This window comes from Hippocampus comes, unplaced genomic scaffold (assembly GCF_001891065.2).
Source record: "Hippocampus comes isolate QL1 unplaced genomic scaffold, H_comes_QL1_v1.1 scaffold78, whole genome shotgun sequence".
In the NCBI taxonomy this organism is placed as follows: domain Eukaryota; kingdom Metazoa; phylum Chordata; class Actinopteri; order Syngnathiformes; family Syngnathidae; genus Hippocampus; species Hippocampus comes.
This window is the reverse complement of record NW_017805798.1, coordinates 348412-367266: the sequence shown is the minus strand read 5'-3', so window position 1 is coordinate 367266 and position 18855 is coordinate 348412. Positions and strand designations below refer to the sequence as shown.

Sequence of the window (18855 nt, the reverse complement as noted above, 5' to 3'; positions counted from 1 at the left end):
CATCCCTGACTGTTTTTTTTATGTTACAAATTGAGTGATACATTGACCTAGGAATGCTTATCGTCCATATTCAACTAAAACACTCACCAGGAACGTTATCTTCTAAGCGCTTCTCTCGCCTTTGCAAAAAAAAAAAAAATGATTGCCACAGGATTCAACTCCACTACCTTATACAGGTAGAGGTTCAGGGACCAGCTTTCGTTTATCTAGAGCCGTTTCTCATTCGACACGCATGAAAAAGTGCTGGAAAGTTCTCTCCTTCGCGAACGAAAGTCATCGTTCCCAGCGCTGCGGCGCGTTCAAGGTACATCGGAAACAGCAGCATCCCTAAAAAACATCACCTTAACAAAAACTAACAAAATAACGGCCTTAAAAAGTTTGGGTTGCACGTGTTTCAATTGTGAATGTATTATGTTGCGCGCTTGTTTTGGTGAATGAGTTCATCTTGAAATCGCGTACAAAGCCACCCCGAATACAAAAAGTGATTTGGCGCCATCTTGGAGCTTGAAAAAACAAGTCGAAGAAATGTATGGTCAAGTCGTTGTCTTCCTCTGTTCTTTTATGTAGCTTGTGATGTGCCATTGTTCATGTGTTAGCGCACGTTTTCAAACTGAGGAGGGTGTCAGGTGACAATCACCGCCGCCGCTACAAATAGCACGGTGACGTGCGCTCAGACACAAACACACACAGAGTGAGATCGCAGGTCGAAGAGCAGCAAAACGTCAGAGGTAAGAAATATGGGATTTATCTTCCTCCTCTTCTTGCCCCACCCATTCCAACCTTGTGTTCTTCCTCTAGTTACACTTTTGGGTCCTGGCAAGATGAAGTGCGGGGCGGTCGCTCCGTGTGACGTGTCGTCGTTGCTCAGCGTTTGGGAATCGCGAGTCAGGAAGCATCGACAACATCAGAAGAAAGAGCAGGAAAGAAAGGAGAGGAGCGCCCTCCACAAGTGAGACAATTGGCCACAGTCGCCGTTGTTCACGATCGCCGAGTCACCACAAGTATGGAGTAAAGAACGTCGAGTCTCACTCATGCCGATGTCCAACTACACGATTGGAGCCCGATTTTGAGGCAACGGACAATTTTGAGTCGTCTTGACACGCCGTAGCCCGACTCAACGATCGGTCGTGAGGCGTCAGGGACACAACGACCAAAGTCTTAACTTGTCCGAAGAATTTTTGTCCCTCTTGCCGCACAGTGTGACAAATCCTACGCCGTCCTTCGATCGGTTCTTCCCCATTGACCGATCGGAAGACAGCAGGAAGGCATCCTGCTTATGAAAAGAGACTGGGCGTAGTATCCACGAGCCAACAAACAAAAAATGACTTGAACAAAAGGAGAAATATTGTAAAGTATACATAGCGTTTCAATTCATCGTATGCTTGCTAACTGCAAAGCTAGTACCCGATTAGCAAACGATGTGTTATTGAACAAATTGGTTACCCCAAGTTCTTTTTGGAGAATAGAAACTCCATAATGCCCTCTCCTCACCATCCAGGAAATAATTTTTATTAATATATGTATTTTTTTGCCTCGACGTGACTTTGACAGCTGCTTGTCTTGCCTTCCTGATGAACCTGTGCCAATGGACTGAATCTTGATTGGAATCACGTTACAATTGGGCCGGTCCGGTCGGTGACGGACTTATTGCGTGACATCTCGCCCAGTCCAAGACAGAACGAATTTTTTTTCTGGTAGTCCGAAAGCAGCGTGACCGTGGTGAACCACAAGACTCGTGTGGTTTGAACAGACCATAACACATTTTCTTAACATGCAACCGGAGAAAGTTTGAAAGTTCACGCAAGCGTCTTGTTTTACTTTTGCGAATGCTATTTAAAGATCACCCAGGTCAACGTGTGTGTCTGTGCGTGCGTCCGTATGTGTGCGCGCGAAGGATCGAACAACAGTGGCACGATCGCTTCTACTCCAGGAAGCCCAACACGCAACAACGCAACCTGCTCAACGGCCACCAGCACAGGTCCCCACAAAACACACAATCAGGTACACACGCACACACTGGTACATTAGTAATCACGTGCATATACAAAATTGGTGCACTCCAGACGTTAGGCGCCCCAAACCCCAAGTGGCGCATTGCTAAGTCTTTGTTGCGCTTTCAGGTGAGCCGCCTGCTGCTGAAGGTCCACCAGAGAACGTTTTGGTGGATGCCGACACCGATGCGTTGTCCTTCCGTCTGTCCGGTGAGCATTGGAAGGTAAGCTAAAGGATAATAAGCTAGCACTTTCACAACGCTACCTTGACTTGGATTTGTGAGCAAGCGTGTTACTGAAACCACACGTGACTGAATTGCCAAAAACAAGAAAGCAAAAGCGCATAGTATTGAAAAAAAAAACGGACCTGCACTTGCCCAGCTGATCGAGCAACAGAAGTAGCTGTATGTTTGCCTTTAAGGGGCGTGGCCCAGTGTGTGCGTCAGCAATACGGTCAGCCTGCGAGTGAGCTTCTGGGTGGGAGTCGTGGCCTAGAGCAGCTCCATCTGAGTGTCTTTGTTTCGATTGTGGGTGGAATGTATGTGGATGTGTGCTAGTTTCACTACGTGTGTGCGAGTATGCGTTTGTGCTCGTGTCAGTTTTGCTCTCCGTGTGAAAGTGTCTTTGTTTTGCTGTGTGTGTGTGTGTGTGAACGCCTGGTTAGTTTTGCTATGTTTGAGTGGGTGTGAGGAATGTGTGTTTTTGTGTGTGACCCTTGCTGTGTGTGTGTGGACTGGGAAGCACAAAAAAAAAAAAAAAATCCAACAAGCAACGGCTCGCAAATTAAGGTAGATGATGGCAATTAAGAAAGACAACGCTGGTGTACTCAGGATTTCCCGAAGGATCTGGAGTGGAAGACGTTTTTGCTGGAGTGGCACGTAAGCGGCACCAAAATCCAGAAGCTTCCAGATTTCTTGGCGTCCTTCAGCTTGCTGAGAGTTTTGGAGGTGGCCAAGAACAAACTGGACCAGCTGCCCCCCGACATCGGTGAGGTCCGCCTCGGCCCGTCCACCCTCCGTCCGTCTCAAAATGCCCTCTCTGCCAGGAAAACTTGTCCAGTTGCGCCAACTCAACGTCAGCTACAACCGCCTGTCCTGCGTTCCCCCCCAGCTTGGGATGTGCCACAATCTGGAACGACTGGAACTGGCCGGAAACCGCGACCTCTCTGAGCTGCCTTTCGAGGTCACCGACATCCCTGCTGGTTGCGCTTGCTAGCACGTGTTGGCGTCACGTGTGTGTTTGCCGACGTGCTGCGGTGAAAACAGGCACACAACCAATGGGCTCGTTGGGCACATTAGCATGTGTTAGCGTTCATTAGCATACGTGCTGATATGTTAGCATATGTGCTGTGGTGAAAACAAGCACACAACAGTCCTGCTGGTTGGTCTCATTAGCATGTGTTAGCAAAGGGCTCACCAACATGCTAGCCGCAGGCACAAGTTAGCCCCAAGGGACCTCGTGAGTGACCGGCAGACCCCAAGCAGTTGCTTTCATTTTTAAAAAGGCTGGTGACCCTTGTCTTCGCATCTTTAACGTGTGCTACAATGAAAACAGCTATTAGCTCACCGCGTGAACGCGTGTGTCTGTTTGCCCGTTTGCAGCTGAGCTCTCTGAAACGTCTGACACACCTGGACATAGCGGAGAACGGCTTTGCATCAATACCCGTGTGCGCCCTCAGGATGAGCGCTCTGCAGCTCCTCGACCTCAGCGACAACCGACTCAGCGACCTGCCGCAGGACATGGACAGGTAGCGAGCTTGTTCCTGTGCGCGTGTGTTTTGGTTTCACTTTATGTGCGTATCCTTGTGTGCGCGTCAGGCTGACGGAGCTGGCGACCTTGTTCGTGCACAACAACAATCTTTCGTATCTTCCTGACTGCCTCACCAACATCGCCACGCTCAAACTGATCGTCGTCAGCGGCGACCCGCTCGTTTGTGTACCCACGCAACTCTGCAGCAACCCGAACATCAAGTACATGCACGCATATAAATACATATTCAAAGACATGTACACACAGGAAGTGACGTGCGTCTGTGTTGTGTGTGCGTGTTGAGGTTCATTCGCCTGTACGACAGTCCGGCCAGTGGCAAGAAGGAAAAGAGGACGGATGTGATGAAAACGACAAGCCAAGGACAGGACGAAAAAGACGAGACAAAGGACGGCAGGGAGAAAGAATTCATGGACGTTTACGTCAGCACGCTCAAGGACAGAGGTCAGAGGTCACGTTCCACTACAAAAACTGACTTATTTGCGAGTGTCTTTATACTTTTATTACAAAGTGTCAATAATTGACTTCACTAGGAAGTGCCCGGTTTTATTTTCTCAGGTTTTTGAGGTGACTTATTTTGATGTCGCTGAGTCAACTTTTATTTTCAAGTGTCATGAAGGATTTTTTTTTCTCAGTCTTTGATTTTTAAGTACCCGTTTTTATTTTGAAATATTACGGGGGTTGAAATTTTAAACCACAACATTTCTAACACTTCAAAATTAGTAAGTTAATAATACTCCAAAAATCACAAGTTGACTTCATCCTTCAAAATAAAACTCTTAACATTTCAAATTAAAGTTCACGCTGCAAGAACTGAGTCGACTTCATAAAACTCTCAACACTCTCAAGTAACAAAAAACTTTCTTTTGAAGTCGTATCAAGTTAGCACACCAAAATAAAAGTCAAGTGAGCAATACTTCAAAATAAAACCCAACTCAATAACAGTTCCAAATATCACATGGCCAACTGAAATGCTGCCTTTGTCCCCTCCCCACCAAAAGAGAACATGCCCTTCTCCACCACCAAGGTGACCATTTCCTGTCTGCTGTGACCCCGCCCACTGGGAAGCGCCACCGCGAATATGCTCATGCTAACCCGGAATCTGATTGGTGGTCATCCATCATCCTGAAGACATCACTGTGGTTTGATCATTTTTATTCTTGGGAGTCAGAATCTCTTCTTCATTAATTTCCTTTATTTTGGAAACCAAAAGATTTTTGGGGGGCGGGGTTTGTTCAGTAACTGGGAAAACTCATTCCCGAATGTGATTTCCAAAGCTTGCTGCCGAAAATGTCATATTTGGAAATGAGGGCTGCTAGTAAAAAAAAAAAAAACCTTCAAATATGAGCAATAAAATTCTTTCTTGTGCTTTTGTTTCTTTCAATTCGAATGAAATCATCAACAAGGCAAAACACTTTTCCATTCATCCAATTCAAAAAGCCAACTGCTCTCCAGTCAACATCAGGGCACCTATGGACAAACAACAGACTGGTCACCAATAAAAGTTGGACTTTTGGGGTTGGCGTCTTTTGCCAAAGGTCAAAAATATTTGATGATATGAGCAGGGAGCCGGTGGTCCCGTGTGGCCAGCATCTTTTTTTTTTTTCTTTTTTCTTTCAGTACACTAAAAACGTGCTGCCGGAACAGGAAATCGCTCCAGGAGGTTCTTTCAAATTAAAACTCATCAGTCATGTGACGTTTCCATGGAAACAGGAAGTTGCAGTCGCCAATGGTAATGACGATGCTTGGACCTCTCCGAAATTTAAAAAAAAAAAAAAAAAAGTCTGGAAAATAATTGGCACATTTTGCGAGCACCCGACGGGTCTCCGGACGCCGATAGGCCGAGGGCGGCCCGTCAATCACATGCTGCTGTCCTGTAAGAGTGGCTCGATGTCCTCGGCATCGCTGGGGGGCGTGACCACGGGGCCGGCGTCCTGAGCGGGCGCGGCGAGCACGCCCGCGCCGCCGGGCTTCCTGTCCGAGCACGTCTTGATGGCGGCGGCCGGCGGTCGCTCGTTGATGAAGGCGGCCACGATCAGCGCCAAGACGACGGCGCAGGCGCCAAACAGGAACGGGGGGCCGGGAACGCTCGACTTCTGCGGATGCACCAAAATGTTTGTATTTCTTCGTTTGACTTGATGTGTGAACACGTGCACGTCCCTGTGTGTGCGCTTTATCGTGTCGCGCATCCTATCATTGTGTGTATGTTGTGCACGTGTGTACCTTAATGTGTTGTGTGTCCCGTCCTTCTGCGGGCTGGACGTCGCTGAGCTCCACATTGAAGAGGAAGAAGATGAATCCGTACAGGGCGGGGCCCAACCCGTTACACAGACCCCGGATGCCTGTGATCATGCCCTGGACCACGCCTGCGTGCGTAGGCACACGCACACAAAGTTACAAACGCGCCCCCAGACACGCCCAATCCCCACTTCCTTGACAGACCTTGCTGGTCCGGGGCCGCGCTGTGCGAAACCAAGGCCGAGACTGCCGGGAAGGTGATGGAGGACATGGCGGCTACCGTGCCCGCCGCCCACATCATCCTGCATGGGGGAAAAAGCGGCACCGTGACATCCCCTTCGTTGTAACTCTCGGGTTGCCGAATGACGCCGCACCAGCAGCCCCCCCGGGATGACTCACCAGGGCTCGGCGCCAAAGGCGTACCAGGCCAGCTGCAGGAGCTGGAAGGTCAGACCCAGCAGGACCGTCTTCTTGTTACCCAACGTACGCATCAGCACGCTCAGGAGGAGCGTCTTCAAAACACACACATGCAACGGGCACGGCGCCCAATCAATTACAAAACCGCACGGAGACTTAAGAGTGCCTTGGAAAAGGATTGTGGAGTGCAGATTAAAAAAAAAAAAGTCAGCAATTGAAGTAAACTCCAATGGGCACACACGCAGGGGCACGAACAGACATGAATGCACAAACATGAACCAACGCAAACATACACACACACACCTGCGCAATGATGGACAGGATGCCCACCATGGCGATGAAGGCGGCAATGGCGGCGGGGGAAAAGTCAATGACCTGAAAGACAACAAGGTGCGTACTTGTTAGGTCAGGCGCGTCGTCGTCGTCGTGTAAACGGAATGCGTGTGCTTGCGTCTTGTGTTTTTCCACCTGTCTGAGGTAGAGGAAGAAGCTGGAGTACTGCCCGGCCTCCGGCAGGTACGACAGGAACACGGTGACGCAGATGAGCATTACGGTGGAGTCTTTGCCCACACGGCGCAGCGACTGGACAAACGACAACGCCGGCTAACCGTCAAAAGTCCCCGGAGCCGCCCGATTGCCCAACCCCCCACTCACGGAAAAGGGGTCCGCCTGCTCCCAGGAGAGCGGGAAGCCCCAGGTGGTCAGCCGCATCTTGTCAGGCAGCGACTCGGGCATCACGAAGAAGACGAAGGCGATGTCGGCCACCGAGATCACCGTGGCGACCAGGACCACCAGGCTGTCGCCGTAGCGCGCCGACAGGTACGCCCCGATGGCGGGGCTCGTCACCAGGCTGGCGGCGAACGTCGCCGACACCTGAGAATACACGCATGGGCGCGGGTGAGGGCGCGGTGATGGCGAGGGGGCGCGGCGGAAGCGTTACCAGGCCGTACGCCGTGCTCCTGCGCTGCTCATCCGTGATGTCGGCCACGTAGGCGAAGATGACGGAGAACGTCACGGCGAAGATTCCTGACACGGCGATCAGGGCAAAGTACCACCTGGGGACACGTGAGGACAACTCATCACACGGTACACTGTGTACGTGCATCACGGCATTTATGTGGGTAACGACATGATGTGCGTGAATTTTTTTTCACGTCATATGTATCTAAGATGATGTGAGGGATAACATTCAGTGGCTCTAAAAAGTCGACACACCCTTGTTGAAATGCCATGTGGGGGAAGTCAAAACAAGTGAGATAATGCTGTGGTTGCATAAGTGTGCACACCCTTTTATAACCCGCCAATTGAAACTGAAACAATTACATTTAAACTCCCATTAAATGGAAATCAGGACACACATGCCACCATTGAAAGTGCCTCTCATGAACACCACATATAGCCCAAAACGACTTTTTTTCTATCCTCGGTTTCGCTGGACCATCGCATCTTTCGCAACAAACAGCAAGCTTGGATGATTTTGTTATCGTATGTCTATTTAGATCCACTGTATTTTACGTGATCACATGTATGGAGATGCCACATTAATGAAGATATCTACGTACGCGATGACGAGTTGACGACATGCACAGACGTCATGATGTAAGCAAGGAGAGAGTTTTGACATTTGACATAAGGTCACATGACACAGATGCACCACATGATAACACATATGTGCATGATGAAAGTGGCGGAACCAGTGAACACTTCTCTGTTCCCTTGAGTGCAGCTGTGGATAAAAATTCCAAGCACGCGTTTCTTTTTCAGTTTTCCTGACGCTCGCTGAGGCTCAGACGCTCACATGATGCACACGTGACGGTCAAGTGTGAGCTCAGTTTGCCAGCCCTGTGTGCTCACCAGGGGCTGATCCTCATGAAGGGGATGGGCGCGCATGTGAAGAACACCGTCATCAGGAGGAAAAACTTCCTGCCCCAGATGTCAGACAGGGCACCGATCACGGGAGCCGACAGGAACGACAGGAAGCCCTAAGATACGTACAAACGCATTTGCACACAGTGACACACGCATGCATAAACAAGGGATGAAAAACACACAGGTACTTTATTCATCTGGACGTGAACGAACACACATTTGTTTGCGCGTATACACACACACAAATACACGTTTATGTTTGCACACGGGACGAGCACTCACCTTAACGCCTTGTATGAGTCCGTTCATGAGGAACGTGTGCTGCGGGAAGGTTTCGTGAAGAACCTGAAAGCACAGTGACAAAGGTAGTTAGCATCGTAGCCTAGCCGAGTTAACGCTGAGGCGAGTGGGCGTGTCTCTCACAGTCAGCATGGGTGTGGTCAGCAGACCCCAGGCGAAGAACTCCAGGAAGATGACGATGACGGCGTGCGTTACCCTTGCTCGGCCACGCGTTTGCTGCCACCAAACCAAAACAAAGAACACTGAAACATTGTCACTTCCTGTTCCATCAAAAACTACTTCCTGTTTATGTCCATCTCTCCCCTTTTCCATTTCATGACAGCCACGCCTTGCAATACCAGCGAGAGATTTTTCATCACGTCGTTTGTACGAGTTTTTATTCTTTGACTTCAGAGCAAGAATTCAAGATATAAGTTCTATCTAAAACCACCACACAACTCGGCCTTCTGCGAGTTTCATGCCAACGCACAGAACAACAAACGTCAGCAGACCCCAGGCGAAGAACTCCAGGAAGATGACGATGACGGCGTGCGTTACCCTTGCTCGGCCACGCGTTTGCTGCCACCAAACCAAAACAAAGAACACTGAAACATTGTCACTTCCTGTTCCATCAAAAACTACTTCCTGTTTATGTCCATCTCTCCCCTTTTCCATTTCATGACAGCCACGCCTTGCAATACCAGCGAGAGATTTTTCATCACGTCGTTTGTACGAGTTTTTATTCTTTGACTTCAGAGCAAGAATTCAAGATATAAGTTCTATCTAAAACCACCACACAACTCGGCCTTCTGCGAGTTTCATGCCAACGCACAGAACAACAAACAGGCTCGTGAAAAGGATAGGATTTTTTTTTTTTTAAACACAAATGGTGCTGCAACACGTGTACAGTGGACCTGGCCTGACCACAAATAGGAACAATCTGAATCAGCACAGTAAATTACCATTGTTGCCCCCCCCCCCCTTCCCCTAAAAAGCGTGAATAAACACTGGATTGTTTTTTTTAAGTGAATATGCAAGGTTTTGGCTAATAGGTTCCCCCAAATAATCCAGAAATATGCGAATCCTCAAACGATTAACTGCGAAATGACAGAGTTCATGACGACGTTCACATTTACCGTTAACTTCACCCCGCGCAACTTTGCAATGACGTCAGCGACGATGGATAAGGCAGGAAGTGATTTGTGCAGCTCGTTTGTTTACATTGTTGGCATCCCAAATGTGTCAAAGATGCTCGTCGTGTGACACGACGTTAGCACAGCTGCGGGAGATAATCTTCAAGAGATGACTTCGTGTCTTTTCCTGTAATCTTCTTAATTAGCTGCCATTGTTGCTGGCGCTCGGTGATGCTAACGTTAGCCGTTAGCCGCCGACGCTGAGCTAAATGGCTTACCGAGCTACGGACCAGCATGATGTCGATGTTGATGTGGTCAGCCTCGTCGGCAGCGGCCTCGCCCGCGATCATCTCACATGTTGGAGCATCACTGTCTCGGGGTGTCCGCCTTTCTTCCAGCGTGTCAGCTCGTCCCAAGTTTGGTGTGCCGCTACGTCAAGCGCTGCCCGGACTGACGGAATGAAACGTCACCTTTCGACACTTCGGCGTCTCGGAAGTGCGGTGCCAGTTGCCCCGCAAGACGCAGCTCGAGCTAATCACGGGTTGAGGCTTAGTGCCGACCACGCCAGGAAGACTCACGACAAACTTTCCTCGTGTGACTTAACAATTCAAGATGTTGCGTTCTCCCGTCCGTTGGCCAGCCAGATGTTATCCCGTCGTGTCATCGCGAGCAACAAAACGAACGCGTGTTTCAAAAGCGACGAGTCCTCCCCCTAGTTTCAAACTGTTCCCAGATCAGATGATGTTTGCATTCTAAGCGTTTGTGTCGCTAATCAAGCCAACAGATGGTTCTGACTTGGGGTCCGCTAATTTAGGTAATCGACAAGTTGTTACGCATGTGACTGCTTCCAGGGAAAGCTTCGCCCACCCTTACAATCACCCGAACGACGCCAATACTGTACGTCGACGCCCTGAAAGACACCCATGTTCCTAAACCCACATTATGAACCCAGCCTAACCTAGGTTAAAGCCCGACATGGAAACCCTAACCCTGGCTTCAAGCCTCAGTTCCAGACCTAACCAAGGTTTGAAACCCTAATTTGATGGCCCCAGGCTTCAAACTGTACTTTCAAATTGTAACCCGGGCTTCAAACCTTACTTTGAAACCTTCACCGAAGCTTGAAACTCTTAAATCTAACGTGGTTGATGTTTTGAGCTGCTACTTCTATGATCTTCTCTATCAGGGGTCACCCCCCCCCCCCCCCCCAAGGACCACGAGTCTCCGGTTGGGCTGTTCTTAAAATAGCTACAAAGTGATGGAACAAAATGATGATTTTGTAGAGCATTATTGTCGAACTGACCAATTGAAAATGTGAGATCTGAAGAAATCTCAGAGCTCGACTCAAGGAAAGAAATTAAGATTAAGCAGTGTACAAATAACAAAAAAGAGTGCTTGATAACCGACTGTGCTGTCATTCATGAAAATACCAGAAAATATCATCGTAAATATGCAAGTAACCATAGCAACCAAGGGGCAGGAGGTTACCAGCTTACCAAAATGATCCATCACGATAACCATCGTCAACTTGTACACAAGCGAGGTAAAAAAGGTGTGGAATTAAGTTATAATCCATATTTTAAATCGTTCCACCTCAATTTTATTACAATTTTGTAATAAAGAGCAACTCGAGTAGAGCGAGGCAAAAAATTATTAAGACCATGTTTTGAGTGTCTAAACGTATGCCTGTTTTAATTTTTGATTGCGCACGTTAAACCAAGTCTTTTAAATGAGATTATAAAAATTAACAGAGTTACTCAAAATAAAATATTAACTTCCTACTGAGAATAATATCAAAATTTCCCACATTTACCATAAAACTGCTTGATTTTCAAAAAGGCATGATAGTAAGCAACTTGTCCCTTTGGGGTCCTCTCTGCTTTGTAGGCGCTTGAACGGAGCCTTACACAAAACAACAACAACTAAAAAGCGATAGTTTATTTTTACGGTGTTCTTTTGTTTACATTCAAACACCCAGGTGGTTAAAGTAGCAATTTTCCATGGCTTCTACCGCCGCATTGCTTTCGACCGCGGTGGATTACTACAATGATGAAGAGGAGCTCGACAGCGTGGACGACGACGACGAGCGCAGCTTTCGAGGGAGAGACTCAGAAGAAGGTAAGAAAGAAAACTGACTGACACACTCGAAGGAAATCAAAGAACAGCAACAACATGGCTTCTGTCTTGCTTGCGAGGGTGACTTTTATTTCAATTGCTGGTCTAGTCGCGCGTTTCAACTCTGATTATGGCTTTCGGTAAAGACGATGATGTGTTTGAAAATGCATACTTCGGGGCTGATGACTGTCGTGATGTATCGCGATTGGCTGGCTCGTACTAACAGTCTGGTGTATATTTGATTTGGAGGCGTACTAATTGTGGTGATGAGGTTGAAACTCATTTCAACATAGTGATCGAGTCGATCTCGACTAGGCTAAAATGGCGAATGCTGCTACATAACATCACGTCCACTTGTCTTGTTTTAAATCAATTTTTTTTTAAATGACACGTTTTTTTTTCATAACGACGCCTTTAGACGATTGCGCATGTATTCGGCCAAACTAAAGTAGACGTTAGCGGTTAGCATGAACAGGACCAGCCAGTAGAGCAGACCCCCCCCACCCCCCCAACCTTATAGCACTCATTCATTCCAAAGAGACGCGACGACATTACGGTGAATGGCGAATAAAACAGCCGGGACGACGACGACAAGGACGATGACCGACAACCCAGGTTCGCTGTCAGAACTTCGCACACACACTTTGGTTTTGGTTTTGTTTTGGATGGTGTGTCTCGTGTCGCTTCCCGAACCTCTTTCCGTGTTGAAATTATGCCCCTCACCCCCCTCGTCCTTAAAACAGCTGACCGAGCTAACTTGAGCTAGCACTCGCATCGTGCTACCTTCTTGAATAGATCAAAATGTCATGAAAAACCAAAGCTGCTGTGCCCTGTGTCGGTTCCCCGAACTTCATTGAACCCGGCTGGCTTCCCTTGACCGACGAAGAAGAAAAAGAAAAAGCCGTGGCAGTGGCCAAGTTAGTTAGCCAGTCGACCGGCCTCATCATGCGGCAAAAAAAAAAAACTATTAGCTTCCTTGTCACTTGCCCTTTCAAATGACTGTCGAACCGAGACTAATCCCCAAGTTTAGTGACTGGATCTAGACGAGGGTTCACCCGCCTCCTGTGTGGATTCAAGTGCCTCGCACAAGCCGTGTAAGCAATCATGGCACTACAATATGCTGCGCTAAGGTAGACACCTTTATGCGATACATTTTTATAGATTATAGCACTTTCACAACAGCTGCAACAAAGTGCTTGACAGAACATTTAACATGAAATAAATTAGGAAAATTAGCGTTGGAAGAAGTAGAAAATATGAACCATCGTGAAGGGTCAGCGAAGCATCGTAGGTCGGCCCCGACCAATCTAGATGTTTTGATGCCAATTCTGATATTTAGCAGAATAAAATTTCGATCACCGATTAATCGTGCGATTAATTCCAACTGATTTCATGGTTTGACTGGAGCATTGACCTTCCGCCAATAGAGGGCGCTAAGAGACTGCGGAACGGTCATAAGGATGTGTTGACTTCACTGGAAGCATGAACCATCTGCTGTGACACGATGCCGGCCTACGAAGCTTCGGGACAAAAATCCCGTTTCCATCAAATGAGTTTAATAGTTCCTGCAAGCTGCATTCAATCGATGTTTCCTCTTCCTCTCCTCTTGTTGATGTCCGTCACAGATACGGAGGACGCCAGCGAAACAGACCTCGCCAAGCACGACGAAGACGACTATGTGGAAATCAAAGAGCAGTACGTCCTGAGCTGACACTCCTTGCCAGGTGTTTGTCTCGGACACGCTGGTGGTTGTCACCTGCTCTGAGTGCGTGTGCATGCTTGTGTGTGTTCTTCACAGAATGTACCAGGACAAGCTGGCCTCTCTGAAAAGACAGCTACAGCAGTTACAAGAAGGTGCCACTGTGCTAAGTTTGTCCGGGCTGTGCTCAATGCTGACCGCTAACCAAAGTCGACAAAACAACTGTTTCGTTTTTCAACATCCGCGCTGGTTTCGCAGGCACGCTGCAGGAGTATCAGAAGAGAATGAAGAAGTTAGATCAGCAATACAAAGAGAGGCTGCGCAATGCAGGTGAGCGACGTTACTAGGAAGGCCGAATCGCCGATTCTTGTCGTCGTCGCTTTGAAGTCTACTACAGAGCCTCCCCAATCAGAAAAGAAAGTCACTGATTCTGATACCAATTACCGATACCACCAGCCCTTTTGATACATACAATTTCCCACGCAAAACAACAATGACAAGATAATTTCCCAATATAACAATTTTCCTCAATCGTGCATGAAATTAATGGCAATGTGATATATTTCTAATTTCTAGTTCCTGATCGTAACACGGCCGATAGTAGTCTCGTTGTCATCACGAGTACGATACCTTGAAATAAGGCTGGTATGATACCTGATATCGGTACTCGTCCATCCATAAAGAACATTCTCTGAGGTTTTTGACTCTTAGAAAACGTTTTACTTATTGTCTGCTACTTTTTATTTCTTCCAAATTTACATTGAATAGTCAATTGGCAACTTTACAGATATATTTTTTGTATTGAAAATCTTTATTTTTTTTTTCCTCAAAAGTAGATGGCTTTATTCTTGTCAGGTCATGACGCTGTGCACATATGAAGCAAAAATTATACTAATAGCAATAATAAAAATAATAATGCTGCCGTGTGTCGTTTGCAGATCTCTTTCTCCAGCTCGAGGTGAGTGAGCCCGCGAACGGTCAAACGTCCTTTGACCTTTGCGCTCGGTCGTGACCCGTATGGCGCGCGCCCTTCAGACGGAACAGGTGGAGAGGAACTACGTCAAAGAGAAGAAGGCGGCGGTGAAGGAGTTTGACGACAAGAAGGTGGAGCTGAAGGAGAACCTCATCGCCGAGCTGGAGGAGAAGAAGAAGATGATCGAGAACGAGAAGTTAACCATGGAGCTCACGGGCGGTAAGAGCCAACGCCGTTTGCGGCCGGGAGATTTTGCGTATCGCTCCATGTGGACTTCTTCTTCTTTTTTGTTTCAGATTCCATGGAGGTCAAGCCCATCATGACCCGCAAGCTGAGGAGAAGACCCAACGACCCGGTGCCGATTCCGGACAAGAGACGAAAGCCGGCGCCTGATATCCTTTCCGTCAAGGCTCGTCAACCTTTTCTTGACACGGAGAGCGACTTTCTTTGGGTGCTGATAAATCCACAATTTCCCCATCGCTGGTGGTCATTGATTTTTTTTAAATTGCCCACCAAAACATCGCCGTTATTTAGCGGCGAGATACGCCTAAGTAACGTCGCTGTTTCCATTTCTTGTAGGGTGTGGCATTCATTTCTTCAGCTTGACCTTAACTCTTCACACCGCAGCTCAATTACTTGCTAACAGACGACCAGATCATGGAAGATCTCCGAACATTAAATAAGGTAAATCATCGTGGGGGGGGGACAAATACAATAACATACGAACCCATCTGAGCCCTTTTGTGTTCACTCAACGTCTCGCCGTCATTTTGTCTTCTTGCAGCTCAAGTCGCCGAAACGAGCAGGTACGACCCAACCCACGCAAGCACACGCTTTTAATTTCGGAAGATATTTGGCAGTTTTCATTTTCAAATAAAATATTTTGAAGTAGCTTACACTCCAAATACACCCCAAGCTACGATGCCAATTTCCTGTTGATGCCACAAGATGGTGACAAAGTGCTACTTTTCCATTAGACAGGGCTATGGCATGACTATGTGAAGCTCTTCCCCTCATGCCAACATAGTTCTTAGGTACCGTGATGCTACAAGAATGCACCCAAGCACTAGCCCCTCGATTCAACGTCCTTGGCACCAAGATGCTGTTTAGACTCCACACAGGGTGGGGGTGGGGGTGGGGGGTACTCCTGCGTGGTCATTGCTGCATATTGCCCCTTGAAAAATGTCTCTCTCTCTCTCTTTCCCGCCCTCCTCCCGCAGTGTCGCCGTCGTCTCCGGAGCACGTGCCCTCGGCGCCCATGGAGTACCCCGTGCAGCGCTTCGAGGCCCGCATCGAGGACGGCAAGCTCTACTATGACAAAAGATGGTTAGTCTGCCGCACCGCCGTAACGTTTCCCCGGAGGCTCTTAGGCCGCTCACAAAAAAGTTTCGGATCTCACGCTCGTCACTTTTAACGGGGATTTGATGTACTACAGAGCAGCGGCGTCCAACCAGCCGCTTCAAAGCCACAGGTGGCTCTTTCCTCCTTCCACTGAGGCTTTCTTCTAATGTTTGTTCATTTTTCAAACGTAATTCAAAGTTTTAAGATGACGCTTAAAAATGCTTTCCATCCCTCGGCAACCAAAATACGCCTTACAAGTGCCGCTGTGCGACACCGGGCTCGTGAATTGCGCGGTTCAGCTCCTTGTTACACAACAGCAAGTGAGTTGTGCACAAAGGAGGCAATTGGCAGCATCTTCCCAAGTTGCCTGTTGAGGGGAGAGCAGACACGATCCAAAACATCCTTTCCAAGTTCCAGACTTTCAACATGAAAACACGCGCTAGAACGACACGCTGTCAGCCCACTTTCTGGACCTATTCACGTTTCACACTCAATCAGCAAACAAAAATATTGTCGATGTCCCGACACAAACTGCCCAAAAGTTCCAAGTGTCGGCCATTTGATAAAGAAGGCGAGCGACCGCGATATGATTGAAGAATTTGGAAAACTCCTCTGCGGCTGATACGGCAAGGATGTCCTCACCGTGTTTGCCATTCAACAGTCTTCACGAAAAGGTAAAAGTGAATCGAAATGTTCACGTGTCCGCTTCGTTCGTGGTTGATCTCTTTCGCTCTGTTTTTCCACGTCAAGCTAACGTTACTCTCGTTTCGATTGTCGTTGCATTTACGGGATTTCTTGTGGGAACCATTGCTTGGGGGTTTTCAATCATGTATAACTCTCGATAGGACACTTTCCCGAAAAGAAATAATTTGCCAGGTGATGTGTTCTAGATGCCTTTCAATTTGTTCCTGTTTGAGTTGTGTTTTTTTTTTCGCACTTTGTTCTTGAAACGAACCAGGAACCGTTGTAAATTCCGATTTTGGCCACCACAATATACGTTTATGTGCTGTCTAAGTTTCGTCCGGAAATTATGTTGCGAACTTGCATCATAACTTGATTCACCAGCTAACTGTTGTGCGAAACGAGCGCGGTTTTGCGTCATTTTCGAGCCGTTTGTGCGATTTGGAAATGTCCTCTTTGGTGCTGCTTATTCTCACCACTAGATGGCAGCATTGCATCGTCCACGGCAGCCACTCTTGGATTCCAAAATTTGAGCGATTTAACTCTTTAAGGGACCGCGATTACTCCAGCGGACAGCTTATCATGTTATCAGGTGCATGAAAGGGTTAAAAAAAAAGTCGTTCATGTATATGTGTAACTTCAAAGCCTTGCGTGCGTTGACACGATTGTGCCAAGACTGCTCTTCCGAGAAAAGGTTTCCTGCATATGTGGATTTATTTTTGTGGGTATGATCAAATGTTTTGCTTGCCTCTGACAGTTTGAGGTTAGACAACAAGAGAGAGATCAATAACACTTTGCCTTCTATTCATCTTCAGCGCAGGAGGGATTTACAATTATCTCCCAAGTCTTTGTTCACTGTAGCGGCGCTTCCATTTTTTTTTTTTTTTTCCAATTCAAGAGTCTCCCGGTGTCTTCATTTTAAACAGACAAGGCATGCTTTATTCCACTTGTCACCCTATTCCAAAAGTGATTCTATTATTTTTTTTTTCCCCCTCATAATGACAATGTGAACGCCAGGGAGAAAGGATGTGCCTCCTTGATGCGTATATGTGTCTGGATTCCGGTTGACGCATATCAACGTCCATGACACCTCATGAGTTTAAAGCCTTTGTGTGTGTGTGTGTGTGTGTGTGTGTGTTTTATTGTTTTGTTTTTTTTGTTTTCCCCCCTCAGGTACCACAAGAGCCAGGCCATCTATCTGGAGTCCAAAGACAACACCAAGATCAGTTGTGTCATCAGCTCGGTGGCCACCAACGAGGTGGGCGCTCTTTCCCGAGACCCAATCAGACAGAATGTTGTTTTTTTGTTGTTGTTTTTCTAGCCTTTGCTTACACCTTTTTTGTTGTTGTTGTTGTTGTTGTTGTGTAGATTTGGGTGAGGAAGACCAGCGACAGCACAAAGATGAGGATCTATCTGGGACAGCTGCAAAGGGGAGCCTTCGTCATCCGGCGGCGGTCGGCAGCGTGAACCCCCCCCAACCAAAAGTGTAAATTGTAAATTCATCCAAATGTTCATTATGTTTGTTTCGGCAGTTTTGTCAGATTTGATTCCTTTTCATAAATAAATCCGATCAAGTGTTTTTTTAACTCAGTCTTTGGTAATTCTTTTTTTTTTTTTACTTTAAAGGGATACTTGACTAATCTTGCAATTTTCACCCCAAAAATGTTTTTTTTCCTATAACGAATTTGATCCTACCATTGCTTTTCATGTACAATAACCAACCTTTAAAACCGTATTTTGCCTCTTGTCAGTCGACACCAAGTGGCAAAATATATTTTTAAAGATGTGAATTGTACATGAAAAATAATGACGGTATCAAATTCAGTCGCCTTTGGGGGCTAAATTCTTTTAAAAAATTATTTCGGGTCGTACTGACCCAAAAATGGTCACTTCAAACCCATACATGGCAATTTTCCGCGGATCCGCGGAAATCCGCCGTTTTATTTCTTAAATTGATCATTTTTGTGAATCGTCTAAATCCGTTGAGAAAATTTTAGGGGCGGTCAGGTACCTTATCGTCGAGTTTTCACGAGCTCTCCCGAACAGTCTCTCCGTTTTCCGTTTGTAAACAGCCCTGCGATTGGACGTGTATGAAAGCTTCAACTAATCAGATCACTGAAGGCATTATTTGTTGCGGAAGTCTTAGCTCGATTATAAACGGCCCAGCGATTGGTTAACTACAAGCGATTGGACCAATCAAATTGCATGTAACATATTGTTTTACCTGATTCATGGCGGCCTGTTCGTCTCGCAAATTCATTGTTCTGGGATCGTTTTGAGCGGAATTATGAAATTTTTGACGAAAGATCAGGAGTCTTAAATCCTAGAAATTGACTCAAATGTCAAGAATAAATT

The 18855-nt window shown here is 47.1% G+C and overlaps 3 protein-coding genes and 1 long non-coding RNA gene across 7 annotated transcripts; 2 read left to right on the top strand and 2 right to left on the bottom strand.

The window, feature by feature from the left end:
* Positions 1-93: 93 nt before the first annotated feature.
* Positions 94-5092, top strand: lrrc2 (leucine rich repeat containing 2). Its single transcript, XM_019885731.1, has 10 exons — positions 94-728; positions 799-949; positions 1895-2001; positions 2121-2215; positions 2822-2978; positions 3037-3173; positions 3593-3738; positions 3809-3961; positions 4045-4202; positions 4760-5092. Exons 2-10 carry the CDS (start codon positions 822-824, stop codon positions 4807-4809), a joined length of 1131 nt encoding a protein of 376 aa, XP_019741290.1. The 5' UTR covers positions 94-728; positions 799-821; the 3' UTR covers positions 4810-5092.
* On the bottom strand, positions 4401-8938 carry LOC109525144 (hippocampus abundant transcript-like protein 1). The gene is made up of 12 exons (XM_019885434.1): positions 8921-8938; positions 8706-8798; positions 8565-8627; positions 8268-8395; positions 7354-7468; positions 7068-7286; positions 6882-6995; positions 6717-6788; positions 6396-6508; positions 6201-6298; positions 5982-6124; positions 4401-5854 (listed from the first exon to the last, which is right to left on the bottom strand). Exons 1-12 carry the CDS (start codon positions 8936-8938, stop codon positions 5618-5620), a joined length of 1413 nt encoding a protein of 470 aa, XP_019740993.1. The 3' UTR covers positions 4401-5617.
* A 124-nt stretch (positions 8939-9062) lies between these two features.
* LOC109525336 (uncharacterized) lies at positions 9063-11933 on the bottom strand. Of its 2 annotated transcripts, none has more exons than XR_002170121.1 (3): positions 11832-11933; positions 9973-10144; positions 9063-9140 (listed from the first exon to the last, which is right to left on the bottom strand). It is a non-coding gene; the product is annotated as an uncharacterized LOC109525336 (long non-coding RNA). The 2 variants fall into 2 exon arrangements; XR_002170122.1 differs by lacking the exon at positions 11832-11933 and adding an exon at positions 11188-11205.
* Positions 11547-18090, top strand: suds3 (SDS3 homolog, SIN3A corepressor complex component). Of its 3 annotated transcripts, none has more exons than XM_019885745.1 (12): positions 11547-11809; positions 13432-13501; positions 13605-13660; positions 13764-13835; positions 14444-14463; positions 14541-14697; positions 14775-14870; positions 15101-15162; positions 15263-15284; positions 15699-15804; positions 17674-17758; positions 17869-18090. In XM_019885745.1, the coding sequence occupies exons 1-12, from the start codon at positions 11692-11694 to the stop codon at positions 17965-17967; spliced, it is 963 nt and encodes a 320-aa protein (XP_019741304.1). In that variant the 5' UTR covers positions 11547-11691; the 3' UTR covers positions 17968-18090. The 3 variants fall into 3 exon arrangements, with proteins under 3 accessions (XP_019741304.1, XP_019741306.1, XP_019741305.1); XM_019885747.1 differs by lacking the exon at positions 11547-11809 and adding an exon at positions 11869-11946; XM_019885746.1 differs by lacking the exon at positions 11547-11809 and adding an exon at positions 12332-12421.
* The last annotated feature ends 765 nt before the right edge of the window (positions 18091-18855 follow it).

What these genes read in the sequence shown, in the direction of transcription:
- suds3 (XM_019885745.1), top strand. Translation starts at nt 11,692, where the DNA reads ATGGCTTCTACCGCCGCATTGCTTTCGACCGCGGTGGATTACTACAAT. An exon ending in AGGGAGAGACTCAGAAGAAG is followed by an intron (nt 11,810 to 13,431) that starts GTAAGAAAGAAA and finishes TGTCCGTCACAG; the next exon opens with ATACGGAGGACGCCAGCGAA. An exon ending in GAGACGAAAGCCGGCGCCTG is followed by an intron (nt 14,871 to 15,100) that starts ATATCCTTTCCG and finishes AACTCTTCACAC; the next exon opens with CGCAGCTCAATTACTTGCTA.
- LOC109525144 (XM_019885434.1), bottom strand. An exon ending in GACTCATACAAGGCGTTAAG is followed by an intron (nt 8,396 to 8,564) that starts GTGAGTGCTCGT and finishes TACGTATCTTAG; the next exon opens with GGCTTCCTGTCGTTCCTGTC. An exon ending in GGAGCACGGCGTACGGCCTG is followed by an intron (nt 7,287 to 7,353) that starts GTAACGCTTCCG and finishes GTGTATTCTCAG; the next exon opens with GTGTCGGCGACGTTCGCCGC.
- lrrc2 (XM_019885731.1), top strand. Translation starts at nt 822, where the DNA reads ATGAAGTGCGGGGCGGTCGCTCCGTGTGACGTGTCGTCGTTGCTCAGC. An exon ending in TCTCTGAGCTGCCTTTCGAG is followed by an intron (nt 3,174 to 3,592) that starts GTCACCGACATC and finishes GCCCGTTTGCAG; the next exon opens with CTGAGCTCTCTGAAACGTCT. An exon ending in CAGCACGCTCAAGGACAGAG is followed by an intron (nt 4,203 to 4,759) that starts GTCAGAGGTCAC and finishes CCCCACCAAAAG; the next exon opens with AGAACATGCCCTTCTCCACC.